The sequence below is a fragment of the Aspergillus ruber genome, assembly GCF_000600275.1.
Source record: "Aspergillus ruber CBS 135680 unplaced genomic scaffold scaffold00008, whole genome shotgun sequence".
NCBI lineage: Eukaryota > Fungi > Ascomycota > Eurotiomycetes > Eurotiales > Aspergillaceae > Aspergillus > Aspergillus ruber.
Window position 1 is genome coordinate 756,022 of NW_024467304.1, and position 22,243 is coordinate 778,264.

General features: G+C 49.2%; 11 protein-coding genes and 1 non-coding gene across 12 annotated transcripts; 7 read left to right on the forward strand and 5 right to left on the reverse strand.

Annotated features, from left to right (window-relative positions):
- Positions 1-84: 84 nt before the first annotated feature.
- EURHEDRAFT_411128 (class I SAM-dependent methyltransferase) lies at positions 85-1,681 on the forward strand. Its single transcript, XM_040781531.1, has 3 exons — positions 85-143; positions 500-1,216; positions 1,273-1,681. The coding sequence occupies exons 1-3, from the start codon at positions 105-107 to the stop codon at positions 1,510-1,512; spliced, it is 996 nt and encodes a 331-aa protein (XP_040640310.1). The 5' UTR covers positions 85-104; the 3' UTR covers positions 1,513-1,681.
- Positions 1,638-2,807, reverse strand: EURHEDRAFT_411129 (phytanoyl-CoA dioxygenase family protein). Its single transcript, XM_040781532.1, has one exon. The coding sequence runs from the start codon at positions 2,630-2,632 to the stop codon at positions 1,712-1,714; it is 921 nt and encodes a 306-aa protein (XP_040640311.1). The 5' UTR covers positions 2,633-2,807; the 3' UTR covers positions 1,638-1,711.
- Positions 2,808-3,532: 725 nt separating this feature from the next.
- EURHEDRAFT_476256 (Het-C domain-containing protein) lies at positions 3,533-6,703 on the forward strand. Its single transcript, XM_040785420.1, has 4 exons — positions 3,533-3,934; positions 3,984-4,131; positions 4,191-4,349; positions 4,407-6,703. Exons 1-4 carry the CDS (start codon positions 3,847-3,849, stop codon positions 6,355-6,357), a joined length of 2,346 nt encoding a protein of 781 aa, XP_040640312.1. The 5' UTR covers positions 3,533-3,846; the 3' UTR covers positions 6,358-6,703.
- Positions 6,704-6,834: 131 nt separating this feature from the next.
- Positions 6,835-6,907, forward strand: EURHEDRAFT_t61. The gene has a single exon. It is a non-coding gene; the product is annotated as a tRNA-Lys (tRNA).
- A 503-nt stretch (positions 6,908-7,410) lies between these two features.
- On the reverse strand, positions 7,411-8,825 carry EURHEDRAFT_452986 (putative TRAF-like signal transducer; the record flags this gene model as incomplete). Its single annotated transcript, XM_040784080.1, has 2 exons — positions 7,411-8,232; positions 8,298-8,825. The coding sequence occupies 2 exons, from the start codon at positions 8,823-8,825 to the stop codon at positions 7,411-7,413; spliced, it is 1,350 nt and encodes a 449-aa protein (XP_040640313.1).
- Positions 8,826-9,200: 375 nt separating this feature from the next.
- EURHEDRAFT_411132 (syntaxin family protein) lies at positions 9,201-10,700 on the forward strand. Its single transcript, XM_040781533.1, has one exon. The coding sequence runs from the start codon at positions 9,460-9,462 to the stop codon at positions 10,267-10,269; it is 810 nt and encodes a 269-aa protein (XP_040640314.1). The 5' UTR covers positions 9,201-9,459; the 3' UTR covers positions 10,270-10,700.
- On the reverse strand, positions 10,507-11,491 carry EURHEDRAFT_411133 (uncharacterized protein). Its single transcript, XM_040781534.1, has 4 exons — positions 11,194-11,491; positions 10,972-11,130; positions 10,791-10,903; positions 10,507-10,724 (listed from the first exon to the last, which is right to left on the reverse strand). Exons 2-4 carry the CDS (start codon positions 11,093-11,095, stop codon positions 10,626-10,628), a joined length of 336 nt encoding a protein of 111 aa, XP_040640315.1. The 5' UTR covers positions 11,096-11,130; positions 11,194-11,491; the 3' UTR covers positions 10,507-10,625.
- A 1,379-nt stretch (positions 11,492-12,870) lies between these two features.
- EURHEDRAFT_385442 (L-glutamate gamma-semialdehyde dehydrogenase) lies at positions 12,871-14,780 on the forward strand (the record flags this gene model as incomplete). The annotated part of the gene is made up of 4 exons (XM_040779650.1): positions 12,871-12,990; positions 13,038-13,510; positions 13,563-14,512; positions 14,564-14,780. 4 exons carry the CDS (start codon positions 12,871-12,873, stop codon positions 14,734-14,736), a joined length of 1,716 nt encoding a protein of 571 aa, XP_040640316.1. The 3' UTR covers positions 14,737-14,780.
- Positions 14,781-15,123: 343 nt separating this feature from the next.
- EURHEDRAFT_411136 (NAD(P)/FAD-dependent oxidoreductase) lies at positions 15,124-16,756 on the forward strand. The gene is made up of 2 exons (XM_040781535.1): positions 15,124-15,352; positions 15,419-16,756. Exons 1-2 carry the CDS (start codon positions 15,143-15,145, stop codon positions 16,496-16,498), a joined length of 1,290 nt encoding a protein of 429 aa, XP_040640317.1. The 5' UTR covers positions 15,124-15,142; the 3' UTR covers positions 16,499-16,756.
- Positions 16,107-18,299, reverse strand: EURHEDRAFT_411137 (Zn(II)2Cys6 transcription factor). The gene is made up of 5 exons (XM_040781536.1): positions 18,221-18,299; positions 18,154-18,174; positions 17,994-18,095; positions 17,721-17,942; positions 16,107-17,672 (listed from the first exon to the last, which is right to left on the reverse strand). Exons 1-5 carry the CDS (start codon positions 18,258-18,260, stop codon positions 16,546-16,548), a joined length of 1,512 nt encoding a protein of 503 aa, XP_040640318.1. The 5' UTR covers positions 18,261-18,299; the 3' UTR covers positions 16,107-16,545.
- A 602-nt stretch (positions 18,300-18,901) lies between these two features.
- On the forward strand, positions 18,902-20,356 carry EURHEDRAFT_452725 (proline dehydrogenase family protein; the record flags this gene model as incomplete). The annotated part of the gene is made up of 2 exons (XM_040784063.1): positions 18,902-19,497; positions 19,549-20,356. The coding sequence occupies 2 exons, from the start codon at positions 18,902-18,904 to the stop codon at positions 20,354-20,356; spliced, it is 1,404 nt and encodes a 467-aa protein (XP_040640319.1).
- Positions 20,357-20,449: 93 nt separating this feature from the next.
- Positions 20,450-22,236, reverse strand: EURHEDRAFT_357696 (DDE-domain-containing protein). Its single transcript, XM_040778473.1, has 2 exons — positions 21,355-22,236; positions 20,450-21,296 (listed from the first exon to the last, which is right to left on the reverse strand). Exons 1-2 carry the CDS (start codon positions 21,805-21,807, stop codon positions 20,598-20,600), a joined length of 1,152 nt encoding a protein of 383 aa, XP_040640320.1. The 5' UTR covers positions 21,808-22,236; the 3' UTR covers positions 20,450-20,597.
- Between the last annotated feature and the right edge of the window lie 7 nt (positions 22,237-22,243).

Below are 22,243 nucleotides of genomic sequence, written 5' to 3' on the forward strand. Positions count from 1 at the left end.
TTTTTTTTCGCGTTCTTTATCTGTATCTCTTTCAATCGTTTACTCTGCTGTTATCATTACAGCCATCTCATCTCTCTTTCTTCAGTGGCTCTATTTGTTCGAGCATGTCCCAGCCCAATCCCAATGAACGGATCCAAGTGGATGTAAGATACGCACCTTTCTTTCTTCTATTTTTTTTATGTCATTAATTCCCCTGTCATGCAATGCCAGTTGAATCAAAGGATATGAATCACGATGATCAATGATTTGTTTTTTCCTTGTTATCTAGCTGCAGGAGCTGAGACCAGGGGAAGATATGATGATGTTGATACTGACGTTTGGAGTTGCTCCATGGCTGTACTATATTAATTGATTGATCCTCTTATTCTGTATTTACTTTGCTGTTCTTATTCTATACTGGCTCGTATGTGTTCTGATCTGGTCTGTCTTGTTGCTGCTAATCTATACAACACACATTGAAGCAAGAAGGGGGGAAAATGTTACTGACAATTCTTTCCAGACAAGCGATGAGGATTCCGTATGCGACGCAGACTCTATCGCTGATTCCACACTCTCCATCACATCCTCCGTCCGCGACTACTACTACGAAAATGGCCGTCGATACCACGCCTACCGCCAAGGCCTATACCCCCTACCCAACGACGAAGAAGAACAGGACCGACTCGCCTTCATCCACCATCTCTTCCGTCTGCTAACAGGCGGTGACTTATACCGTGCTCCGATCACCCGTGACCGGCGGCCAAGACGCATCCTCGACATCGGCACGGGAACGGGTGTCTGGGCCCTAGAAATGGCGGAGGATTTCCCCGACGCTGAGATTGTAGGGACGGATCTAAGTCCCATCCAGCCGAACTTCACGCCGCCGAATTGCCGGTTTTTTGTTGATGATGCAGAGAGCGATTGGACGTTTACGCAGGACGAGGCGTTTGATTATATCCATGTGCGGGCTTTGTGTGGGGGCATTGGGGACTGGAAGCAGTTCCTGCAGCAGGCGTACAGTCACCTCAAACCGGGAGGGTGGGTGGAGATGCAGGAGTATGATGCTTGGGTGTGGTCGGATGATGGGACGCATGAGAGGGCTGTGAAGCTTCAGGAGTGGCAGAAACTACTGGATAGCTCCAGTCAGATGTTTGGGAGGCGCATGAATATAGCGCCTGCTCTTGCCGGATGGATGCGGGAAACGGGGTTTACCAATGTGACGGATGACATTTACAAGGTGTGCAAACTATAGACTATATGTTGTTGCTATTTGCAGGTTTCTAATTGTGTCAGTGCCCCGTTGGTTCATGGCCCAAGAACCCTCGTTTGAAAGAGATCGGACGGGTGGGCAAGGTGACACTATACGACGCCATTGAGCCTTATACACTGGCTTTGTGGACACGGGTTCTGGGTTATTCCTCTCAGGAAGCTCAGGAATGGGTGGACCAGGTTCGGGCGGAGTTGCTCAATACCTCGTTGCATACCCATGTGATGTTCCATTATGTATATGCGCAGCGACCAATGGATGGGTGACTGCTACTGCTTTCTCTTCTTCTGACTTACGAATTACGACTCCATGGTTTTGATATTTATAGTTTTAGCGATTTTGACTGGGATACAGACCCTTTTTTGGTTGTTGGTTGATTGTTGTTGCTTATACCCCGGCTGCTGTCTGGTAGAATTGAATCAATGCATTCATGGCTCATCATATATTCAGGTTCTAGACAGTAAGCTACCCTTGCAACGAATACCCAACGCCCTCCCCTGTCCCCATAGCCACCAGATTCGCCCTCATCCGCTCAGCTCTCTCACCCACCCCAAACGCCGCATCCTCCCGATACACCCACGCGCCAACACCATGCTGCAACACCGCCGTCGCCCTCACCTTCTGGCCCCCAGCAGCCTTCAACCCAACACTCCCATGCAGCGTCAACCGCGTCTCCGCACCCCCAGCCAGCTTGCCCTTATACACCCCGCGATGCAGGATATTACTATCATAAAACACAGCATCGCCAGGCTGCAGCTCCACGATCTTCTGTCCGGGTAGAGAGGGCTCATAGGGCGCGGCGTTACGCTCGGTTTCAGTGCGTACCCGGCGATGGGAACCCGGCACGACGACTAGGGAGGCATCGGGACAGAGCGCAAGGTTATATTGCGCATGCGATTGTCTGCCCTGCGGGGATTTAGCCTGAAGCAAACGCTCTTCTTCCTCCGCCGATGCAGTTTCGGGGATATCATCTCTGTGCCAGCGCAGTTCAAAATCCCTCGCTTCAGGCGCGACGAGCATATTAAATAACTCCATAACAAGCGCCTCCCCTTCTCCCTTATCGCCGTCCGGTAAGAGCAACTTCTCCACAATCCCCAACACCTTTTCCGAAAAGTATACACCCGCAAACTCACTCCGCCCCTCAACCTCAGGATGCAGCAGATGCTGCACGCCCCAAATACCGCCCTCCTCGGCCGGTGGGGGCTCCTTTGGCCATGGAGGAAATTGCTTAGGGACGGTACGGAAGTGCGGCCATGAGCCAGTGCGGGCGAGGCTTGCGGCGCGGGAGGCGGTATTGCGGAGGTTGGTGATTTCGGTGGGGGCGAAGAGGGACGGGATGAGGACGTAGCCGTCGCGTTGGAGGGAGGAGAGGTATTTGTTTGTCATTGTGGACTTTTTTTTTTTTTTTCCTCTTATTTATTTTTTATGGGTTCTGGTTATGGAGTAGATGTGGAATGTTGAGGTGGTTGGTATTGTTGATGGTGGTGAGGATGAAGTCAGGGTGCGGTTTATTATATCTACAAGGCTGAAGGCTGAGAGGGGGTGTAATTGTAACTCTGTTGAGGGGAATGGATGATCTGACAATTGGATACTACTCTATGTGAATTATGTCTACTTGTGTACCGCTGATAGCCGATACTGCTGGTATCCAGAGTGCTCTATCGCGTAGACATGCCCATAGCTATCAGTAACTGGTCTACCCCGCGACATGGCGGGGTATCGCCCAAAATAGTCAATTAGTGATCCAGGGGTAATTCATACTACAGAGTACTCCGTACATAGTTAGTTATGAGAGTCAGTGGCATTCACAATTAGCAGTATTATCGTCGTCATATGCTATTAATACTTACTGTCAATCAAGGACATCGCAATGACTCGAGTCCATCTTAATAGAGTAAGTGAGAGGTCATGGCGATCCATGGATGAGCATCAATGCGTCTCATGGACAGGTAGACAGGAGAAGCGCTCCCGTGGTTTAACTTGCCTCCTGAACCCTTATTTACGCGTACTTCTACTCATATAAATCCGACTCCGCAAACTATGGGTTCCTCAATACTCGATACGGATGTACTCGATAGCTATGCTCTGCTCTTATGACAGACTGCTATGTTCGCTCATAATGATCAACAGCCCGGATATTACCGTGTTAAATATAGATCAGGGACTGAGGGCACACTACCAAAAATAATTCGTAGGTTGTCGATCGAAATAGGGAATTCGAGCTTTTTTATTTATTCAGTAACGCCCCCTCCCAGAGTAATCTCTGGTCGATAGTTGTCATTCTATTTTTGATGTTCACTTGACTTTTGTATATGTATTGTATGTACTTTACGTGTATACAATTGTATGTAATTTATGTAATGTGTATATACCATTTTGTTACTTACCGGTAACGTATGGTATGTAATACCACACTTAGTAGGGCTGCTGTTGATCTGATGATGTCTGTTTGTATTTTTCATTTGCAGATCGAGTCTTAGTAGCGTCTCTTACATCGTCGTCTTTTGGCTCCTGCATACCTCCAATAATACACTCATCTCCGATCGCGTTCCCAGACTACATACAGCCGAGCTTTACAACACAAAGAACAAAAACCGAACATGGCCAACTCGGCCCTCAACGCCCTGCTCATTCTGGGCCTCTTGCTGGTCGTTCTCCCCGCGCAGGTCCATGCTTTTGGCGCTGGCAGTAAGTATTCTCTTGCGACAAGTCCATAATAGCTGTGCTAATAATGCAGACATCGCTTCCATCTCCGCCGTCGAGGGCAAGAACTGGCGCCATGGTGATATTGAAGATGTGCTTAAGACCGTCGCCTTTATTAAAGGCCATGAGTGGACGTCGATTATGATCAAGAGGGTGTATTTTGGAAATTGGCTGAGGGACTAGTACGTCACTTTCAGCTTGTGCTGGTTTGAGTATGCGATGCTGACAAGACGCTTTACAGCTCGCAGGCTATGGATGTCGGCACGCTCAAGAGTCTTCCCGCGGATACGATTCGGATTCTTGTTTGGATTCTTTCGTTTATGTCGTTTCGGTTTGCAACAGGCGAGTTTGAGGTTACATCGGATAGGTTGGGGGTGTATCGCCCGGAGGAGCATATTGAGTGCGTCCCTACACTTCCTACGAATTAAAGACTGTCGTTGACATTATCTGCCTACAGCAACCCCAAAGACTACGCCGATAACATGGATGCCCGCCAGTACGACAAGCGTCTCCGTCCTCCCGTGCGCCAGGTTGAACTCGACATTGACCCAAAGACCGGAATGAAGAACTACATCGCCAACGAGCGCGGCGATTGGGATACAAGTAGCGCCTACATCAAGCACAGCTTGTCTCGCAGCATTCACTACGGACGGCTCTATACCAGTTCTGGGCGCAAGGGAAACGAGGATGATCTTTCTGAGGCGCTGCGCTGCATGGGCCAGGCTCTCCATACGTTGGAGGACTTTGGCGCACACACGAACTACTGCGAGCTTGCGCTGCGTGAGATGGGATTCCATAATGTTTTCCCGCATACGGGTGTTCGCACTGAGATTAACCTCCATGGTCGTCGTGTTTTTCCGCTTGTGACTGGTACCTTTGGTATGGTGGATTTCTTCCACTCTGTGCTTGGAGAGGCTACCGATCATTTCACCCAGTCGGAGGTGAATGAGATGGACATCGCGCTGGGTGATGCGCAGACGAACTCGTCGGGTGGTTCCTTGGGTGCGTTCACGGGACTTCTGGGCAAAATCCCTGGAACGAGGGAACTCGTCTCGGAGGCTGAGAACCTCAAGCGTCAGTCAGATGCGCAGGAGACTTCCAACCGAAGCCGGGGGTCCCGTTCTGGTTACTCGTCCCGGGATCTCGGAGAGACGAGCAGATCGGAGCCAACCCAACAATCTTCATCTGGTGGCAGCTCCTCGGTGCTGTCAGACTTCGACCCCAACAAGACGATCGCCCAGATCTATCCCATCCTCGCATTCCGGGACAAGGTCGTGCGCAAGCTCACCTCGATCATAGAGAAGATCCCCGGCCTGGAAGCCGCAGTGGAGAAGATTTCAGATACGCTCACCGTCTTCGTCATGTCCCTATTGGCTCCGTTCGTTCGCCCGCTCATCAGCGCCGCTTCCAACTCGCTCCAGACTGGATCTGCAAGCGTCATCGATGCATCGGGAAAGCACCAGTACGAACCCTGGACCGACCCCATGTGTACCGACCCTACGCACTCGCTCCTCTCCAAGGACCACTTCTCCAACATTCTCAACGAACCTGCCGGTCATGTCGCGGCTGCGATTGTGAAGTATGTCGCTCCTCGTGTCTTGTACGCCTGGGAGCACCCCAACGTTTCTGAGCAGGAAGTCATCCACGACTGTCTGAGTGTGTTCCACCACCCTGCTATCCGGGACATGCGCAACGATGCTCATCGCACCATGTTCGAGGCTGTGGAATCCTGGGTCAACTCCCGGAAGGACAGAGGCAGGAGCCTGAACGATATTCTCAGCTCCGAGGGTGTGAAGTCTGGTAAGAACAACGGCGGGCAAGTCGGTCATTCCCACGGCTCTGGTGGCCATTCACACGGATCTGGTGGATTCCCTGTTATGGAAGGCCAGAATTCCGGTGTTCACCACCAACAGCAGCAACACTACTCGGCACCGCAGCAGCATCAATCTAGCGGTGGGGGTGGTGGCTCCTCTATGCCCTGGGACTCAATCTCCAAACTCCCCATCCCGGGTATCTCGAACCTGAGCAAGTTCTCAAACTTCATCCCGGGTGGATCGACTAGGGAAACAAGGAACGAACCTTCGTACTCCGAGTCCAGCAGCAGCCATCACACTCCGTCGCACAATTCCCACGGGAAATCGTCGTCATATTACGGCTCCAGCGGTGGCCACCCCAGTTCCCACAGCTCCCACAGTGCTCATGGAGGATACGACGGCTACAGCAGCCACTCACACAGCCACAATTCGGGACATAGCCATGGCCATGAATACTCTCGCCACTCGCACTCCCACCATCAGCCCAGCCACGGACATTCGCAGGGCTACTACCAGTCCAGCCACGATCCCTCCCATAGCCGTCATCATGGTTCGGGTTATGGCGGTGGTGGATATAGCGGGTATGGATATTAATCCTTTGCCGTGAATGCTCATTTTTTGCTTCCTACTTTCTGCTTGGTTGATGTTGGATGACCTGATGATGTCTCTTTGGGTATTATTTTTTTTTTTTTGGATTTTTGGTATTTAGTTTTGGCGATGTATCTGGTACAGTAAATAGGTCGATGAGGATGTTATGTTATGAACTGGGCGGCTGAGTGATTTACTGATATGTTGGCTTACTTATGTTGGCTTTGGCCTGACGACGGCATGAAATGACTGGCTGGCATGTATACAGATATGATGACCCGCATGTTGTATGTTATGTATGTATGTATGTAGTTGTACTTATAGCAAGTACGAGATATACGAGATATTCGCTAATAACTACTTCATTCATTTTAACTCATTTAATCATTGTTCAATATCTGGTACAATCCCACCAATCCAAACTTTGTCCAGCTCTCTATGGGCTTATTATGCACTACAATAAAACTACTTTCAACAAGCCCAGCCGGGCTAGCTCAATCGGTAGAGCGTGAGACTCTTAATCTCAAGGTTGCGGGTTCGACCCCCGCGTTCGGCTTCTTCAGAAGACGATCACGATTGATCATTTTTTTTGCGGTTTGTTTTTGTGCTCTTTGTGATCGTGATGGTTTTTTTTTTTTTTCTCTTTCTCTTTTTTATTGTTCTTTCTTTCCTTGTTCTTGATGGCGGGGATTTTATGTTTCGTCGAATTGGTTATAGGAAGAAATTAGTTGGACTTGGGACTACTGCGACAAATATTTATATATTTGGAAGTTTAAGTTTATCAGCTGTCAGCTGCCACCCACTAATGATCACTGTTGACACTATGGAACTGGGACACTGTCGTATGTTTGTATCCTAATGAATGACCATATCTCATTGCAATATACCAAGACCGCCAACATATATACAGACACAAATTTGTGTCAAACCCGATCCGTAACGTACAATATGCCATGATTACTCCCGACCTAGGGATCCGCCATCTATCGTATACATCGTCGTAAATCATGAGGTGTCGTAGACAAACAAAGCAAAGCAAACATGCAAATAGAAGTGATACTAGAGCTTAGTCCCCTCCCGTGCGCTATCGCTAAGTCTCCGCGGTCGAAGACCCGGCCTGGATGTATTACTCGGCCCGGGTATGGGCGAGGCAGATGTAGCAGATGCAGTGGACGAGCCCAGCTGCCCAGTCCTGGAATCGTTCGTATCGTTGGTGCGTACGCTAGATGTTCGCTCTCCCTGGTGGAGACGCGGGTTCATGAGCCATTGAACTTGCATCCGCATGCTGTTGACAGCGGCGTTGGTATGTGCCATGTCCTCTTTGATTCGTAGACATTCGTTCATGATTGCCATGCTGGCGCGTGCGTCAAGGTCGGTGATTGCGTGCGATAGCTGTCCGACCTCTTCTCGGAGGGATTCATGAAGGGAGAGGAGATAGGTTGTTGGGTTGCTAGACTGAGAGCCGTCATTGGATACTTCCTGTGAGTCGGACGATTCCGTTTGACCTTCAGCCGAAATTTCTATGTTAGCTTGTCCAGACGTAGCACGAGAAGCGTCGACCAAGGTAGAGCGGATGTTGGCAAATCCGTCCTCGAAAATCTCGTTTCGTTGCTGTAGATGTCGCATCGTTAACTCAAGAGAGTTAAGTCGCGAGTTCTGAGTTTCGAAATATGGCCCCATCGCAATCAACGGACATGCTTGTTCATGCACGGTGATATCGGCTCGTTTGATTTTGACAGGGCATCCATATTTCGACGCCGTGCAGGAATGGATAGCATCTGGGCAGGCGTCGATATGCTTTCTCAAGTCCTTCTGCAATGTCATGACTTGACAGTGTGGACACATCGTTTTGAAACGCAGGCAATTCTTGTTTAAGTGGTCCTAAATCCCGAAAATTTTCGTCAGTACCAGATACAAAGGGAGTTCGTTACAAGAGTATGACGCACCTCGTAATCTTGCTCCATGACTTCCTCTTCACAATGAGAGCACTGGAGGAGCTCATGCACGCATTTCAAATCCGAGTCGAGGTCCTTTTTCCGAGTCTTCTTATCGCAAGTCTTACTCGGACAATCTAGAAGTTTGTAACCGCAATACTTGTCAACATGTGACTCGACGTGGCCCCTGGCCATGATTTCCGTACACCCCTCCCTTAAAAATGGGCACTTCACCCGAAGGTCATCACACATGTTGGTCAAAAGTCGAGGTACATCCGTGTAGACAGTTTGTGTCGGTGTGCGGCAAGTCGGGCATGTAAAATCATTTGTGCCAGAGGAGGAACTGGTAACGGCGGAGCTCAGACATCTCTGGCAAAACACATGATCACACTGTAAGCGTACTGGGCGTATTAAGGCGCAGTGGCATATCGGACACATGAGATGAGTGTTATAGCCGGAGACGTAGTCCAATGCACGGAGATCTACGATCTCTTCGTCGGTGCAGCTCGACTCCACCAAGAGGAGTTCTTCGAGATCCATCGTCACGGGTCCGGTGTTGAGATGTTAATCGGGTTTCTGAAATCCCGGCTGTTGCTCAGATAGAAGTCCGTCTGTTGTTGTGTAGTCGATATCTATATTGAAGGGGCGCTGAAGACTGGTGGCGGAGACCAACACAAGATCATAAACACCCAGAAGACCCAAAACGAGGCATACAAGGCGTACTTCTGCAAGACCCCTGTTCGTGCAGCAACTTTGCAGTAGAGTGTCGTTGGTGAGTTAGTCGGGAAGATGGAGCATTTCTGGTCTCTTGCGGGGGGTTTTGGCGGCGGCGGAAGCGGAAGGCGGCAGATCAATCCCCGGCCAATCATCGCGGCTTTATCACCGTCGCCGGCACTGCATCATCTCCGGCGTCATCTTCACCATCTCATTTCTCCATAGAATCATCGGTTACACCCGTTATTTGTTGCTTACTGCCAGAGGACATATTCTATACACACTTCTGACTGTTCGACGTATCCCTTTGCCAACGATCGCCATCCCTTGTTCTTCTGCTGCATCGGAGCCTTACCGCGCACATCGCTGCCCAGTGCGATTTGAGCCATCACAAACCCAACCCTTTTTCACCTGTCGCATACAAATTCTGCCTGCCAACCTACGATACTGAGGCTACGCGATGATGAACCCCTCCCAGCTCTTTCTCCTCGCAGATCATATCAAACTTTCGCTTCTAGAACGACAACGGGCCATTTCGCTAAGCCTTGAGCCCAATAGCCAAGATGGAGAGATCTCCCGCTCATTAGAATCTCTACGAGAAGGAATCGAAGCAGCGGAGGCAGAACAACGGCGCTTGGAGAAGGCAGGTGATGAGGACGCGGCGGACTGGAAAGACCAACTCGATCAGTTGCACATTCAATTCCGCGACTTGTCCATCCAATTTCACGGCGAGGGTAGTGCTGGTGCCACATTGAGCTCACCCAATGACCCGGCCTTGGCTTCCGACTTTGCTAGGGCGAATAATACATCGCCCGATCTGAAACAGCCCGTTCCACAGCATCCGCCTACCAAGAACGTTCAATTCATGGCCGCCGGCGCAGATGAGGATGAGGATCCCAACCGTCGCAATCTATTCCAGCCATACCGTGACTCGCCATCCCCCCCGGGTGTTGATCAGTCTAATATGGATAACCAGCAGGTACATGCGTACCACTCGCAAGTGCTTCGTGACCAGGATGACCAATTAGACCGCCTGGGGGAATCGATCGGACGACAGCATCAATTGAGTATTCAGATTGGTGATGAGCTGGATGGACATATCGCATTGTTGGATGAGGTCGACGAAGGTGTAAATAGGCATCAGACCCGGCTGGACCGTGCGAGAAAAGGGCTGGACAAAGTCCGGAGAAGCGCAGGAGACAATTGGAGTCTGATGACAATCGTTGGTCTGATTATCATTCTGATTATCCTGATTGTTATTCTGAAGTGAGTTCCGTGTCTGGGGCTCCTTGATGATACGAACTAGTTTATGATTCCGGATGGGGGGTATGGCGTTAAGAATTGTCCGTTCGTTCTGTTTGTTCATTCCGAAGAGGTTATTTATGGGATATATAGGCGTTGGGAATGTTATGCTGCCATGGTCATTTGCTGACACTCTCCTTACCACGCCACTGATACTTCGCTTTTACAAGGTCAACATACGATATTACGCTACCAAGACAGTCTTTGCAGAAAACCGTAGATATTAAACCTCAGACTCCTAAGAAAAATGCCAGTCTGACCGACCCAGTAAGAACAGAACTATAATACAATAATAAAATAACCACCACCCCTAATTATTCAAACTCAAGGGCCATGGGCACTTCTGGGGGAATCCTTTGTACGCTGCTGTAGCTTCTCCATGTTCTCGGCATCGGTCTGGGTTTCTTCACGGTCCGCTTTGACCTGCGCATTGTTAGCACATATCCTTCTTGTATTCACAGCCAATAGCATATGTAGGAAAGCACATACCGAAGCTTCACTATTACTGGCCAATTCCTGCTTCCAGTGTGCCTTTCCCTCCTTCCGATCTTTGCTCTGATGCTCCTTTTCAGCTTCGTAGACGCTGCTCATATCATCGCGGTCTAGCACTTGTTGTTAGAATCTACTTCTTCCTTTCTTGCTGTGCAATCGCGTCAGGTGTTCGACTCACTGGTATCCGACTCCTTCAAGGAGAACCGCGCCGGAGAGGTATGCAGGGCAGAGAGGGACGCAGGAACAGGTCGAAAAGTGAGACGGGGACCGAGAGTTGCGCGAGTAGAGGCGAGGAAAGACATCGCGGTTGTTGGAAGGGTATTAAAACGTTTCAGATCTACTTGGTGGTGTCTGGTTAGTTCCGGCTTCGTATAGACCAGATGGGTTGGTCATGACATACCAACAATAGTATTTTTTCGGGTGGCTTTGTATGTACTGAGATAGCAACAAGTATGTTTCTGCGAAGAGTCCAATTTAAAGTAGAAAAGATCCAAGGTCAACCAGGAGAAAGTCGATTATTACGAATCATCGCCGTGGTGTCAAGCATGACGTCAGACATACTCAACCGGCGCCGGGCAGACGGAGTTCTTCGCCATTGAACGTCTATTTGTATGCGATTTTCTTCCTTTTCGGCTATTATCGCTAACACTATGTTAAGCAAAGCTTCAATTATACCTAGGTTACCCCTGATTTCCCTCGAGGATAAGTGAATTGCGGCTTATTGTTCTGCTGGAGGTTAAGGCCGCCCAGAAGCATGACATCATCAATCTATGGCCGAGAATAATAGTGGGGGAGATGGTCAGGGAGAACATATACGACGTGAATAGATTTGATTGTCGTTTTACGATTGACTTGGCCTGTTATATTTATATGGGGCTTCTCATGACGTTCTGTAGACCAAGTGTTCATATCTTGAGGTATGAGCGTGGGTTCCACATCCGCCATGTGTTATGAAAATAATTCACGATTATTATAAATTATACCATTTTTGTAGCTGTATCAGCAAGTGCTTTTGCACCTGGAAGCGCCTCACCATGCTAGATACTGCACCTTGGGTTTTCTCTTTAGCTTCTATGCTTTCGTAGAGTGGACGATCCTTGCTGCTATATCGCCAGTTGGACATGTCTTCAGCAACTGAAATTCATGGATGCTACCATACTGGGAAACCCAAGAGCGCTATCAAATTTATGGATACATTAAAAAAGCCCCCGCGCTTTCCGAGCACCACAGCCTATGTGTTTATGTTGTTGACAGCCAGATATCTCCAAGGCCCTACAAGAGACTTGGGTTTGAGAGACACTCAACGATCGGCTTCATACTATCAAGTCTTTCATCGGGCCGGGGCATAGAATGATGGCTGTGCTTTCCCAATAGGCCCTGGTACAAGAAACCAGCAAACTACATGGCTACTGCTTTCTTGGTGGTGCCCAAATCGAGCCAGTGTGAATATGCTGGGGATGAGAACCGGGATCATAATGGAGAACGACTATATATAAAGTAGCTGCTGTTATCATCTGACATGAACAGCCTGTTCACGGAAGTCATGTCCAAAGTGTTTATGCTCCATTTTCCAGGTCGACTTCCTGCGCCTGCAGCTTTCCAAGATGGCCGCGCATATTGTACCGAGCAGCCAAAGAAGCATGTACGTCTTATCGTGCTCTGTGAGCTTTCACTAACGCAACACTACGCTGCAGATATGACTGATCTTGATTTCAATGTGTCATGATTGTTGCATTGGTCCCGAACGCTTCCCCTCTTTGTAGCACCTGGGGTTCGGACAATCTATGCTGGGAAGTACTCTGCGGAGAAGCTATGACCTGTGGCATTGAAAGAACACTGTCGAGGATTCCATTCCGGAAGGTCATCCGTGACGGAAAGCCATCCGCAAGAATGCCGTTGGTGGATTCTCGGTTGGACTACCCGAACACCCCACATGTATCTTATCTAGCGGATCTGATCAGCCGTGGTTAGTTTATGCGATTGCATGGCTCGCTATATTAGAGCTGCTGCTGCGATTTGAATGTATCAAATTGTCTTTTTTCTTCTTACATTCAAGTAGCCCACGGTATACTCAATAATGTTGCCCAGAATTCCTGCTAAGTTGCCAATTGCGCGCACATTGCGCCTGCCCTCAATCCAGGCACGAAGTGTCGCAACCGTGCCTTTTCGACTACCAGCGGCCAGAAACGAACCAAACGTGAGTATAATTATAAGGTCAGAGAGGAGGAGAGCTAACCAGCACAGCTTGATTTTATCAAAGGATCACCCGAAAGAGCCCAGCTAGAGAAATCCCTCAAAACCCTCAAGTCTCAATTACCACTCGAAAGCCCATTCTTCGTCAACGGCAAAGCGCAATCCGCTTCAAATACCATCGGGCAGCCAATTCCATCCGAGCACGCTACCACGTTCACCAACTATCCGCTTGCGACTCCGGAACAAGTCAATGCGTCGATTGAATCAGCGCTGGGTGCTAAGAAGGAATGGGAGAACACGCCTTTCGTCGATCGAGTCGCTATCTTTCAGCGAGCTGCGGAGCTTGTAACTGGAAAATACCGATATGACCTTATTGCTGCGACGATGCTGGGACAGGGAAAGAACATCTGGCAGGGAGAGATTGATGCTGCGGCTGAATTGGCGGATTTCTTCCGTTTGAACTGCAATTTGGCCGCTGAGTTGTTGGAGAAGCAGCCGGATCGTGGAAGTGAGGGGATGTGGACGTAAGTCCCTTTTATCTCTACTCTAACGAATATATGGCGCTAATTGACCCAGACGCGTGGATTACCGACCCCTCGAAGGATTCGTCTACGCCATCTCGCCATTCAACTTCACAGCCATTGGAGGTAACCTAGTCTCTGGCCCCGCACTTATGGGCAACGTCGTGGTCTGGAAGCCTTCCCCATCCAACGTCTACGCCAGCACACTGGTCTACAAGATTCTTCTCGAAGCTGGCCTGCCCCCCAATGTGATTCAGTTCGTCACAGGCGACGCCGAACAAATCACCAACACAGTTCTCTCCCACCGCGAATTTGCAGGCTTAAACTTCACAGGCTCCTCAGACGTCTTCCGCTCGCTGTACAGCCAGGTCGGTCAGAATATCGGCAAGAAGGTCTACCGCGACTACCCTCGCCTGGTTGGCGAAACCAGCGGCAAGAACTTCCACCTCGTCCATCCGACAGCTGACGTCGACAGCGCCGTCTACCACACAATCCGGGGTGCATTTGAGTACCAGGGACAGAAATGCTCAGCTACATCGCGGCTGTATCTGCCTGAGTCGCGGGCTCAGGAATTCTTGTCCAAGCTCAAGGAGCAAACTAAGACTATCACCATTGGATCTCCCGATAAGGACTTGGATGCGTTTATGGGACCTGTCATCCACCGGGGCTCTTTTGAGAAGATCAAGGGCGTTATCGACGCCAGTAACAAGGATCCATCTTTGGAATTGATCACGGGCGGGACTTACGATGACTCGACGGGCTTCTACGTGCACCCGACTGTCTACCGGGCCAAAAACGTCGACCACGCACTGTTTAATACAGAGATCTTCGGACCAGTCCTGTCAGTGTACGTCTACCCGGATAGCCAGTGGTCGTCTATCCTGCAAAAGATTGATAAGAGCGGCGGCGGATTTGCCCTAACGGGTGCTGTCTTTGCGGCGGATCGGAAAGCCGTCCGAGAGGCTGAGGACACACTGCGCTATTCGGCAGGAAACTTCTATATCAGTGAGTTTATCTTCCCCTCTTCTTTCGACTATCTCGTCCTAACACTTGTAGACTGCAAAACGACTGCCGCACTTATCGGACAGCAAACGTTTGGTGGAAGCCGCGCCAGTGGAACAAATGACAAGGCCGGTAGCCCGAATGCTCTCTTGCGATTCGCAAGTCCTCGGACGATTAAGGAGGAATTTTTCCCGCTGAATGGATACAAGTACCCTAGCAATGAGTAACTAGCTAGCGTAGGATAAACAATAAGGTGTACATAGAAGCAAACAGTTCAATGCAATTGTCAGTCGTTATTTTTTTATTTGTATAGCTTCATTCCATCCCTATCGGGTAAAAATAGTTATAACCAGCCAATAGCTATCTCATCGCATAATCTAACCGCAAATTGCCTATCCGGCTAATCAATCTGATCCTCCGCATAGACAACGTTGCACCCCCACATCGTGGAATGCGTCGCATAGACTATCCTCCCACCGCAACTTGCGCGATGGATATCATCACCCGGATACTGGAACCGAGCTAACCTTTGTGTATGGTGTGATCTAACTAAACGTACATATAAAGACCAATTCCTTTCCCATTAAATACAGAACCCACAATCCATTCAATCTATTCTGATATACAGTCGCAATGCCCATTTCTAAATCTGCTCCTATCGCCATCATTGGCGCAGGCGTCTTCGGCCTATCCACTGCCCTCCAACTTGCCAGTGACGGATATACGAATATCACTGTTTACGAAAAAGATGAACAGATTCCGCCTCGCTCGTCGGCCGGGTTTGATCTTAATAAGATCGTGCGGGCTGAGTATGAGGACCCGTGGTATACTGAGTTGACGATCGTACGTATTCTTACTTTCTTCTTATTGAGGCGTCGTTTTAGTTATGCTAACGCTGTATATGTGCAGAAAGCAATCGAAGCTTGGAAAACACCTCTCTACGCACCTCACTACCACCAGACCGGATTCCTCCATCTAGTCTCCGGCTCCGCTCCTCAGAAAGCAGTTGATACGCTTACACGCTTTCTCGCAACAGTTCGAGACCACCCCAAATACAAAGGCCAGATCCAAGATGTCGCTACCCGCGAGGACATCCGCAACATAGCCTGGCAATACGACGGCCAATTCCCCGGCTGGAAAGGCTACTTTAACCGCCAAGCGGGCTACGCCCATGCATCTAATGCTTTGCTCGCGGTATATAAGGCTGCCGCCGCAAACGGCGTCAAATTCATTCTCGGCAAGGACCGCGGTTGGATTACCGAACTAATCAAAGACCCCAACACTAAAAAGATAACAGCCCTCCGCACGCACTCTGGCGCCACAATCCCAACAACCCTCACAATCGTCGCCACCGGCGCCGCAGCAGCAACCCTCATCCCCAACGCAGCGTCACAAATCGTCGCGAAATCCTGGTCCCTAGCACACATCCACCTAACCGACGATGAAACCTCCGCCCTGCGCAACATCCCCGTAACCTACGCCCGCGACCTGGGCTTCTTTTTCGAACCGGATCCAGTTACCAACTGGCTAAAGATCTGCCCCATGGGCGGGGGATATGTTAACACCGATCCCGTGTCTGGACGATCATTGCCGCCCAAGACACTCGTGGAGAGCGATGTTTTGCCGGTTGAGGATGAGGGGCGGATTCGGCGATTGTTGAGGGAGGCGTTGCCGGGGTTGGAGGGGAGGGAGCTTGTGGGCAAGAAGTTGTGCTGGTTTGCGGATACGAAGGATTCGGAGTTTGTGATCGATTACGTGCCTGGAATGGAGGGGTCTGTTGTGATGTTGTCGGGGGATTCAGGGCATTTGTTTAAGATGTTGCCGATTGCGGGTGGATGGGTGAAGAGGCTGGTGGAGGAGGGAGGCCAGGGGGTTGCTAGGTGGCGGTGGAAGGAGGGGAGGGGGCAGGATGATGGGAAGGGGGATGTTAGTTGGCGGCTTGGAGAGACGAGGGAGTTTGCGGATATTAAGAAGTTGTCTAAGCTGTGATGCTTCCCGTGCTTGGTTTGGGTTGGAAGATTGTTTATTTGATTTGTTTATGATAACGCTAGTTTCCAGTTCATCTGTTCGATGATTATCTGCCAATCGAAGCCATTCTTGCTCTGGTCCTCTTCCACATTCAAATCTCGCGACTTCCAGATTGTCTCTGTAGCCTCGCGTACCATAGGAATGTTACTGATAGGCCATTGGTGTAAAAGAACAGAAAAGTAGTCCAGAACCCGCAATCTATCCTCATCTGTAGTTGATAGACATCCTGCCAGAAATAGCGGCCACATAGGAAACAACTGTCTCTCCTGGCCCTCGTGTATCACTCGCCCAATACGACCTAGCAAGCGGTCAAGTTGCTCTTGCAGCGCTAACTGACATGGCGGAATATCACACGCCAGCTGTAGAAACAGATCCGCTGCCATGCGGAAACATTCAGCACATGTCGCCAGGTAGTCACTAGCAGAGGGATTCTCCTCGGTCAGTGAGTCCAGTTGGCTGCGGATGGACATAGCCTGGCATCGTAAATCTTCCTCGCAGGTTAGCGAACTGTGACCACTCTGGCGTAGATGCCGTTTCCGTTGAACCAGGCGGGTCGTCTTTGCTATTATGTCTAGTAAACTGAGGGAGCAGCCCATATGAGGCTGAATTTTATCCCGGATGCCCGAGCTTAGATCAACGTTCAGTCCTATTTCTGGAGGACATTGTAACGCGGACATGTTGTGTGAGTCGTCATCAGCCTGCTCGCGAGAACTTGTCGTCAGGAAGAAAACAGCTCGGAAGCGGAAGTAGCTATACACGAAGAAGAGTATCTGTGAGTCAATGAGGTTGGCGAAACTATCGATGATAGCAAAGGCGCCTTGTGCATGTTGGACCCAGTCTGGCCGACAACCTGAGGCGATTTCCAGAGAGCACAGAATAACACATGTCATAAGGGCTTCGTTGGCATAATGTATATCGGCCAATGTCTCACGAAGTAAGCAGAGAGCTTGGGATTTGTACGATAATGAGACTTTCTCGTAATCGACGTATGTCTCTGCGCGACGGTCGTTGGCGCTTAAGGAAAGAACGGCGTATAGCAACGGCCGTTGTCCGTAGCACAACGGGATAACCAGTGATCGAAAGTGATTGCTTTGATCATCCTGGAAAACTCGTACCTTGCAGATAACCTCTAAATCTGCAAACTAGTTAGTTTGTTTCTGCATATATCCTTTGGCCTCCATACAATATTGAAAAAGCTGCTTCTCAAGACTGCTGCATGCTCTCAACGGGCTTATCGAAAGCCCAGGCCTGAGAGAGTCAATAAAATTTCGAGAGACATCGTCGACCTCAGACCCATCCTTTAATGACAGAGTGTGCTCGGTAGAGAACAAGTCTATATCCTGAGACGAAACATTTAAGAAATGCCAGGGTAGATCTCCCCGACGTGACTTCCACCGAACATCGCCTAGAACACATCAGCTGCTGATACAAACTAAGCAAACATAAAGATGCATACATCCGCTAATCTTGAATCGTAGCGAGATCGACTGCGCCGGCTCAGTGAGATACGGACAGACGACCCCTCGCACCAGACAGTTCCTGCAAGAAGGCCGCTCCTCTAGTTCAAGTGGTCAGTCTGGTTCAGTATAGCCGACGCTAGCAAGGGACAGCTATACCATCGCATCGACGCTTTCTACCTGTCATCTGTCAGAAAGGACTATTGATATCGTGGACTGTACATACTCTTGCAGGCCAAGCAACCGGTTCGACTGCGCAACTTCATGATAAATAATTGATATTACCTGATAGCGATTGATGTTACTGTGCATGTAACGGAAAAGTGAACAGCATTGCTGTGGAATTTCTTAACTTATCGTGGTCATGTGCGGGGTTGCACTAACCGAATCAGGTATCCTGATCTATACGGAGGCACTTTACACTGATCCATCTTACTGCTCCAGTCTTACTCTCTGTCTAGATTTCTCTGTCTAGACTAGATACAGATGGTATATGACATCAAGGTGTTCTCGAACTCTCATCATTTTCCTTATCAGGATATCAATCCCATCTCCAGATGACCCTAAACTCGGCGTAAGCTCCCGTATCGGAACCAGTCCCACCACCAAAGGAATCCGTTATCAGTGACACTATGGAGTATCGACCCCCTCAGTGTCCGCCAGAGAGCGAACGTTCCCTCGGGAGCGAATCCGAGGCACAACTGGAGTCGGACCCCATCCCTGATACACCAGGATTAATGTGATTATCACTGCTATCATACGTACCCTAGTGCTGCAATGCAACGCCTTGTCGCCTAGTCTAGTTTCTATGTACCCCGCAGCACGTATGGGAACTATACATTGAAAAGAGCCCTTCCTCACCCGGCCATCTTGATTCCATCCATTGTCTATTCAACAACACGACAACATGCTCAGAAACAAAATTGCAGCCGCTTTTACAGCCATCAGAAACCATGTATCAAGATTCCAAGTTCGTCGGGGCTCGACTGCATCCCCCTTGATACCAGGAGCAGGTCTTCCGCACAAAACATCCAAGCCTTCAGCAATCGACCAGAAAACCAAACTACCTGCACACTCTATCATCCCGACCAACGTGTTACTACGCTCACTTTTAGTCACCACAATATCCTCCAATTGGATCCTCCGCGTCCCGTCTTTGTCGATTCTAATGTTACTCGCAAAAGCAAAAGGTCCTCTTTTCAATGTGGATAGAAACCCGTTCATCCATGGCTTTCTGAAGAGGACTCTATATGACCATTTCTGTGCGGGTGAGGTGGAAGGCCAGGTGCGAGATACTATACGACAACTTAAGGATACAGGGCTACGGGGTGTTATCTTGACTTATGCACGGGAGACTACACGGGATGACCGTGTTGCAAAACAAAAGGAAGAGAGCAATGAAAAGGTGGAAGCACTGGAAAGGGACGAAATGATCCAGGGCTGGACGGATGGCGTGCTGAGGACAATAGAGATGATTGGCGAAGGTGATTACCTAGCACTCAAGTAAGTCTCCCCTATCCCCTTCTAGTCCTAACGCCTTGCTAACAATAGCAGGTTGACTGGAGCCGGCCCCCAAGTCAACCAAGCCTTAACCACCAACACACCCCCACCACCCCAAATGATTGAAGCCCTCGACGAAATATGCCGCCGCGTCGTACAAAAGAATGCCCGGATTCTAATGGACGCTGAACAACGCGCCTTCCTCGACGGGATCTACTCATGGACACTCGACCTGATGCGCAAGTACAATCGAGATGGCAGGGCAGTCGTATACAACACTTACCAGGCTTATCTTAAAGCTACGCCAGACGTTATTTCTGCACACATGCAGGCTGCCGGAAACGAGGGATTCATTCTCGGGTTGAAGCTGGTTCGCGGGGCGTACATGGGCTCGGACCCGAGGCATTTGATCCATGATACGAAAGAAGAGACTGATATGGCGTATGATACTATCGTGAAGAGTGTGCTGTCGAAACGGTTCAAGGGTTTTGGTGGGGAGAACGAAAAGGCGTTCCCGCATACGGATTTATTCCTGGCATCTCATAATTACAAGAGCGTCATGGCTGCTCATCACCTGCACCAGTCTCGGATGAGTGCACAGCTCCCCACCGTCAAGGTGGAGTACGGGCAGTTAATGGGAATGGCAGATGGTGTGAGTTACGGGCTATTGCAAGTCAAGGGCCATAATAATACGTCCCCGGGAGTTTACAAGTGCTTGACGTGGGGAAGTCTGGGAGAATGTCTGCAGTATCTCGTGAGACGGGCAATGGAGAACCAGGATGCGGTGGCACGGACGGATTCGGAACACCAAGCATTGAAAGCGGAGGTGAAGAGGAGATTTCTGGGGGTCTTGCGTGGTTAGTGCTACAGAGCAGTAGATAGAAAATAAACTTGGACTAGCGCAGACACTAAAACATGGCTAGTCTACCCGCGGACCCACAGATAACCTTATCAGATACTGTAAAACCTCGCTATAAGGAGATAAAGGAGGAAGCTTAATTATCTCGTTAAAACAGGGTTCTCGCTATAGCGAGGTAATAGATACTCAAGCAGAAAAACAGCCTCTGATAGCAATCTATATATTCGGAGCCCAAAAATGCCTACTAATATGAAAAATAGCTTCTAATATCACGCTGACTTTGCAAATTCAACTTCCGACGCCATATAATACGCTCATGCCTCTCCACCTCACGTATAAAGGCAGGACTTCCTTCCACTTGCTGCTCTTCATACATACGGAGTCTTTGAATGGCTGCAATTGCTTCCTCCGCAGACACCTTTGGTAAAATTTCTAGCTCTTCAGGATCTTCCTCAATCTCCGGCATATATTGAGCCAAAACCCGGCTTTCAATATCATCAGGAGAGTCCTGGACGGCCTCCTCTGCGGGATTTAGGAAAGCTTTTATATCCATTAGATCTTGAATTGGCGTAGATAGCCGAAGCTGAGAGAAGGAAGCCTGGATGTCGTCCATTACTGCAGGATCCACAGGTTCTTGATACTGTATTTGAGGGTCAAGAGCTTTTTGAAAGCAGTTCTGAATAGCTCGCCCAGAAACTCCATACTCCCAGCCTTGCAAGCCCCATCGGATGGCTTTTAGAACATTCATTGTAAGAACAGGGTTTCGATTGGTTTCAAATTCACACAGGATGTATTTGACCCAGTACCGCTTCCAGTATGCTTTCCAACAGTGGATGATCCCTTGATCAAGTGGCTGATATCGGCTTGTTGAGTTTGCAGGAAGCCATATAATAAGTGTATTTTGAAGCGGTTGTTGACTTGCTAGTATATCTGCTGCTGCTGCCTGATGAGCAGAGAAGTTAGTTATCCATAAGAGCAACTTTTCGTCCATTCATTTTCACATCAAACCAGCGAAGAAACTCAATGAATTTTTGGGAAGTCATCCAGGCCTTTTGATTACTCCGCCAGATTAAATTGAAATTCCGAATATTTATGCCTGCAGCTCTAAAAGCATGTGGATTCCGAGCAGTTCCAATAAACCAGGGTTCTAGTTTCTCAGTGACATCTGCATTGCAGCAGAATAGAGCAGAGATCCTTGCTTTCTCCTTTCTCCGACCAGGAAGCTGCCGTGTTGAGAGGCTTCGGACTGGAGTTTGCTTCCAAAGAAGTGCTGTTTCATCACAATTAAACTGATCCTTGAGGCTATAAGCACCCAGAGCCTGCCGAATCATCACCATTTTTTGCTCTGCCTGCTCTGGGACACCACCAGCTTCTCCATGCTGCTCACGCCATTTGATAGTTCTCCGGGCTTGGAACCGATGGAGCCAGCCATTGCTGAATGTAGGCTTCTCCATTCCAGGATAAATGGAATCCCAAAAGATCTCTGCTTTATGCCGTATGATCTCTGCAGATACAGATATTTGTCCTTCAACACGTGTTGTCCAATCATATAAGGCATTCTCCAGCTCCGGCCAATTCTCGCGACGTTGGCGCTTTAAATCTCGGGGTGGTTTGTCATTATCAAGATGACTATATTTGCTGTATAGGATATCGGAGATGAGACCGGATGAGAGGGTATGGTTATATTCAGATTCAAACCATTCACGGAGGTCTTTTTGACTTGCATTTGGATAGAGGCGCTTTCGGGCTCGGAGGGAGGCTTTTCCGGAGGGAGGCAGGAATGGATTTTCATGGCGGCATGTTAGCTAATCACCTCATTATAACTAGTTAGTTAAGTTAGTTAATGTTTAAAAGGTCGTCACTCAGTTTGTAAGCTTGTAATCTCTGTAC

Coding starts and splice junctions, on each gene's coding strand:
- EURHEDRAFT_411128 (XM_040781531.1), top strand. CDS start 105: ATGTCCCAGCCCAATCCCAATGAACGGATCCAAGTGGAT. Junction 144..499: donor ATGAACGGATCCAAGTGGAT/GTAAGATACGCA, acceptor AATTCTTTCCAG/ACAAGCGATGAGGATTCCGT. Junction 1,217..1,272: donor TGACGGATGACATTTACAAG/GTGTGCAAACTA, acceptor TAATTGTGTCAG/TGCCCCGTTGGTTCATGGCC.
- EURHEDRAFT_411129 (XM_040781532.1), bottom strand. CDS start 2,632: ATGACAAACAAATACCTCTCCTCCCTCCAACGCGACGGCTACGTCCTC.
- EURHEDRAFT_476256 (XM_040785420.1), top strand. CDS start 3,847: ATGGCCAACTCGGCCCTCAACGCCCTGCTCATTCTGGGCCTCTTGCTG. Junction 4,132..4,190: donor GGAAATTGGCTGAGGGACTA/GTACGTCACTTT, acceptor GACGCTTTACAG/CTCGCAGGCTATGGATGTCG. Junction 4,350..4,406: donor CGCCCGGAGGAGCATATTGA/GTGCGTCCCTAC, acceptor ATCTGCCTACAG/CAACCCCAAAGACTACGCCG.
- EURHEDRAFT_411132 (XM_040781533.1), top strand. CDS start 9,460: ATGATGAACCCCTCCCAGCTCTTTCTCCTCGCAGATCATATCAAACTT.
- EURHEDRAFT_411133 (XM_040781534.1), bottom strand. CDS start 11,095: ATGTCTTTCCTCGCCTCTACTCGCGCAACTCTCGGTCCCCGTCTCACT. Junction 10,904..10,971: donor CTTGAAGGAGTCGGATACCA/GTGAGTCGAACA, acceptor AACAAGTGCTAG/ACCGCGATGATATGAGCAGC. Junction 10,725..10,790: donor CCAGTAATAGTGAAGCTTCG/GTATGTGCTTTC, acceptor AACAATGCGCAG/GTCAAAGCGGACCGTGAAGA.
- EURHEDRAFT_411136 (XM_040781535.1), top strand. CDS start 15,143: ATGCCCATTTCTAAATCTGCTCCTATCGCCATCATTGGCGCAGGCGTC. Junction 15,353..15,418: donor GGTATACTGAGTTGACGATC/GTACGTATTCTT, acceptor GTATATGTGCAG/AAAGCAATCGAAGCTTGGAA.
- EURHEDRAFT_411137 (XM_040781536.1), bottom strand. CDS start 18,260: ATGAAGTTGCGCAGTCGAACCGGTTGCTTGGCCTGCAAGA. Junction 18,175..18,220: donor CGGTTGCTTGGCCTGCAAGA/GTATGTACAGTC, acceptor GACAGATGACAG/GTAGAAAGCGTCGATGCGAT. Junction 17,673..17,720: donor GAAGCAGCTTTTTCAATATT/GTATGGAGGCCA, acceptor ACTAGTTTGCAG/ATTTAGAGGTTATCTGCAAG.
- EURHEDRAFT_357696 (XM_040778473.1), bottom strand. CDS start 21,807: ATGGAGAAGCCTACATTCAGCAATGGCTGGCTCCATCGGTTCCAAGCC. Junction 21,297..21,354: donor AGTTTCTTCGCTGGTTTGAT/GTGAAAATGAAT, acceptor TCTGCTCATCAG/GCAGCAGCAGCAGATATACT.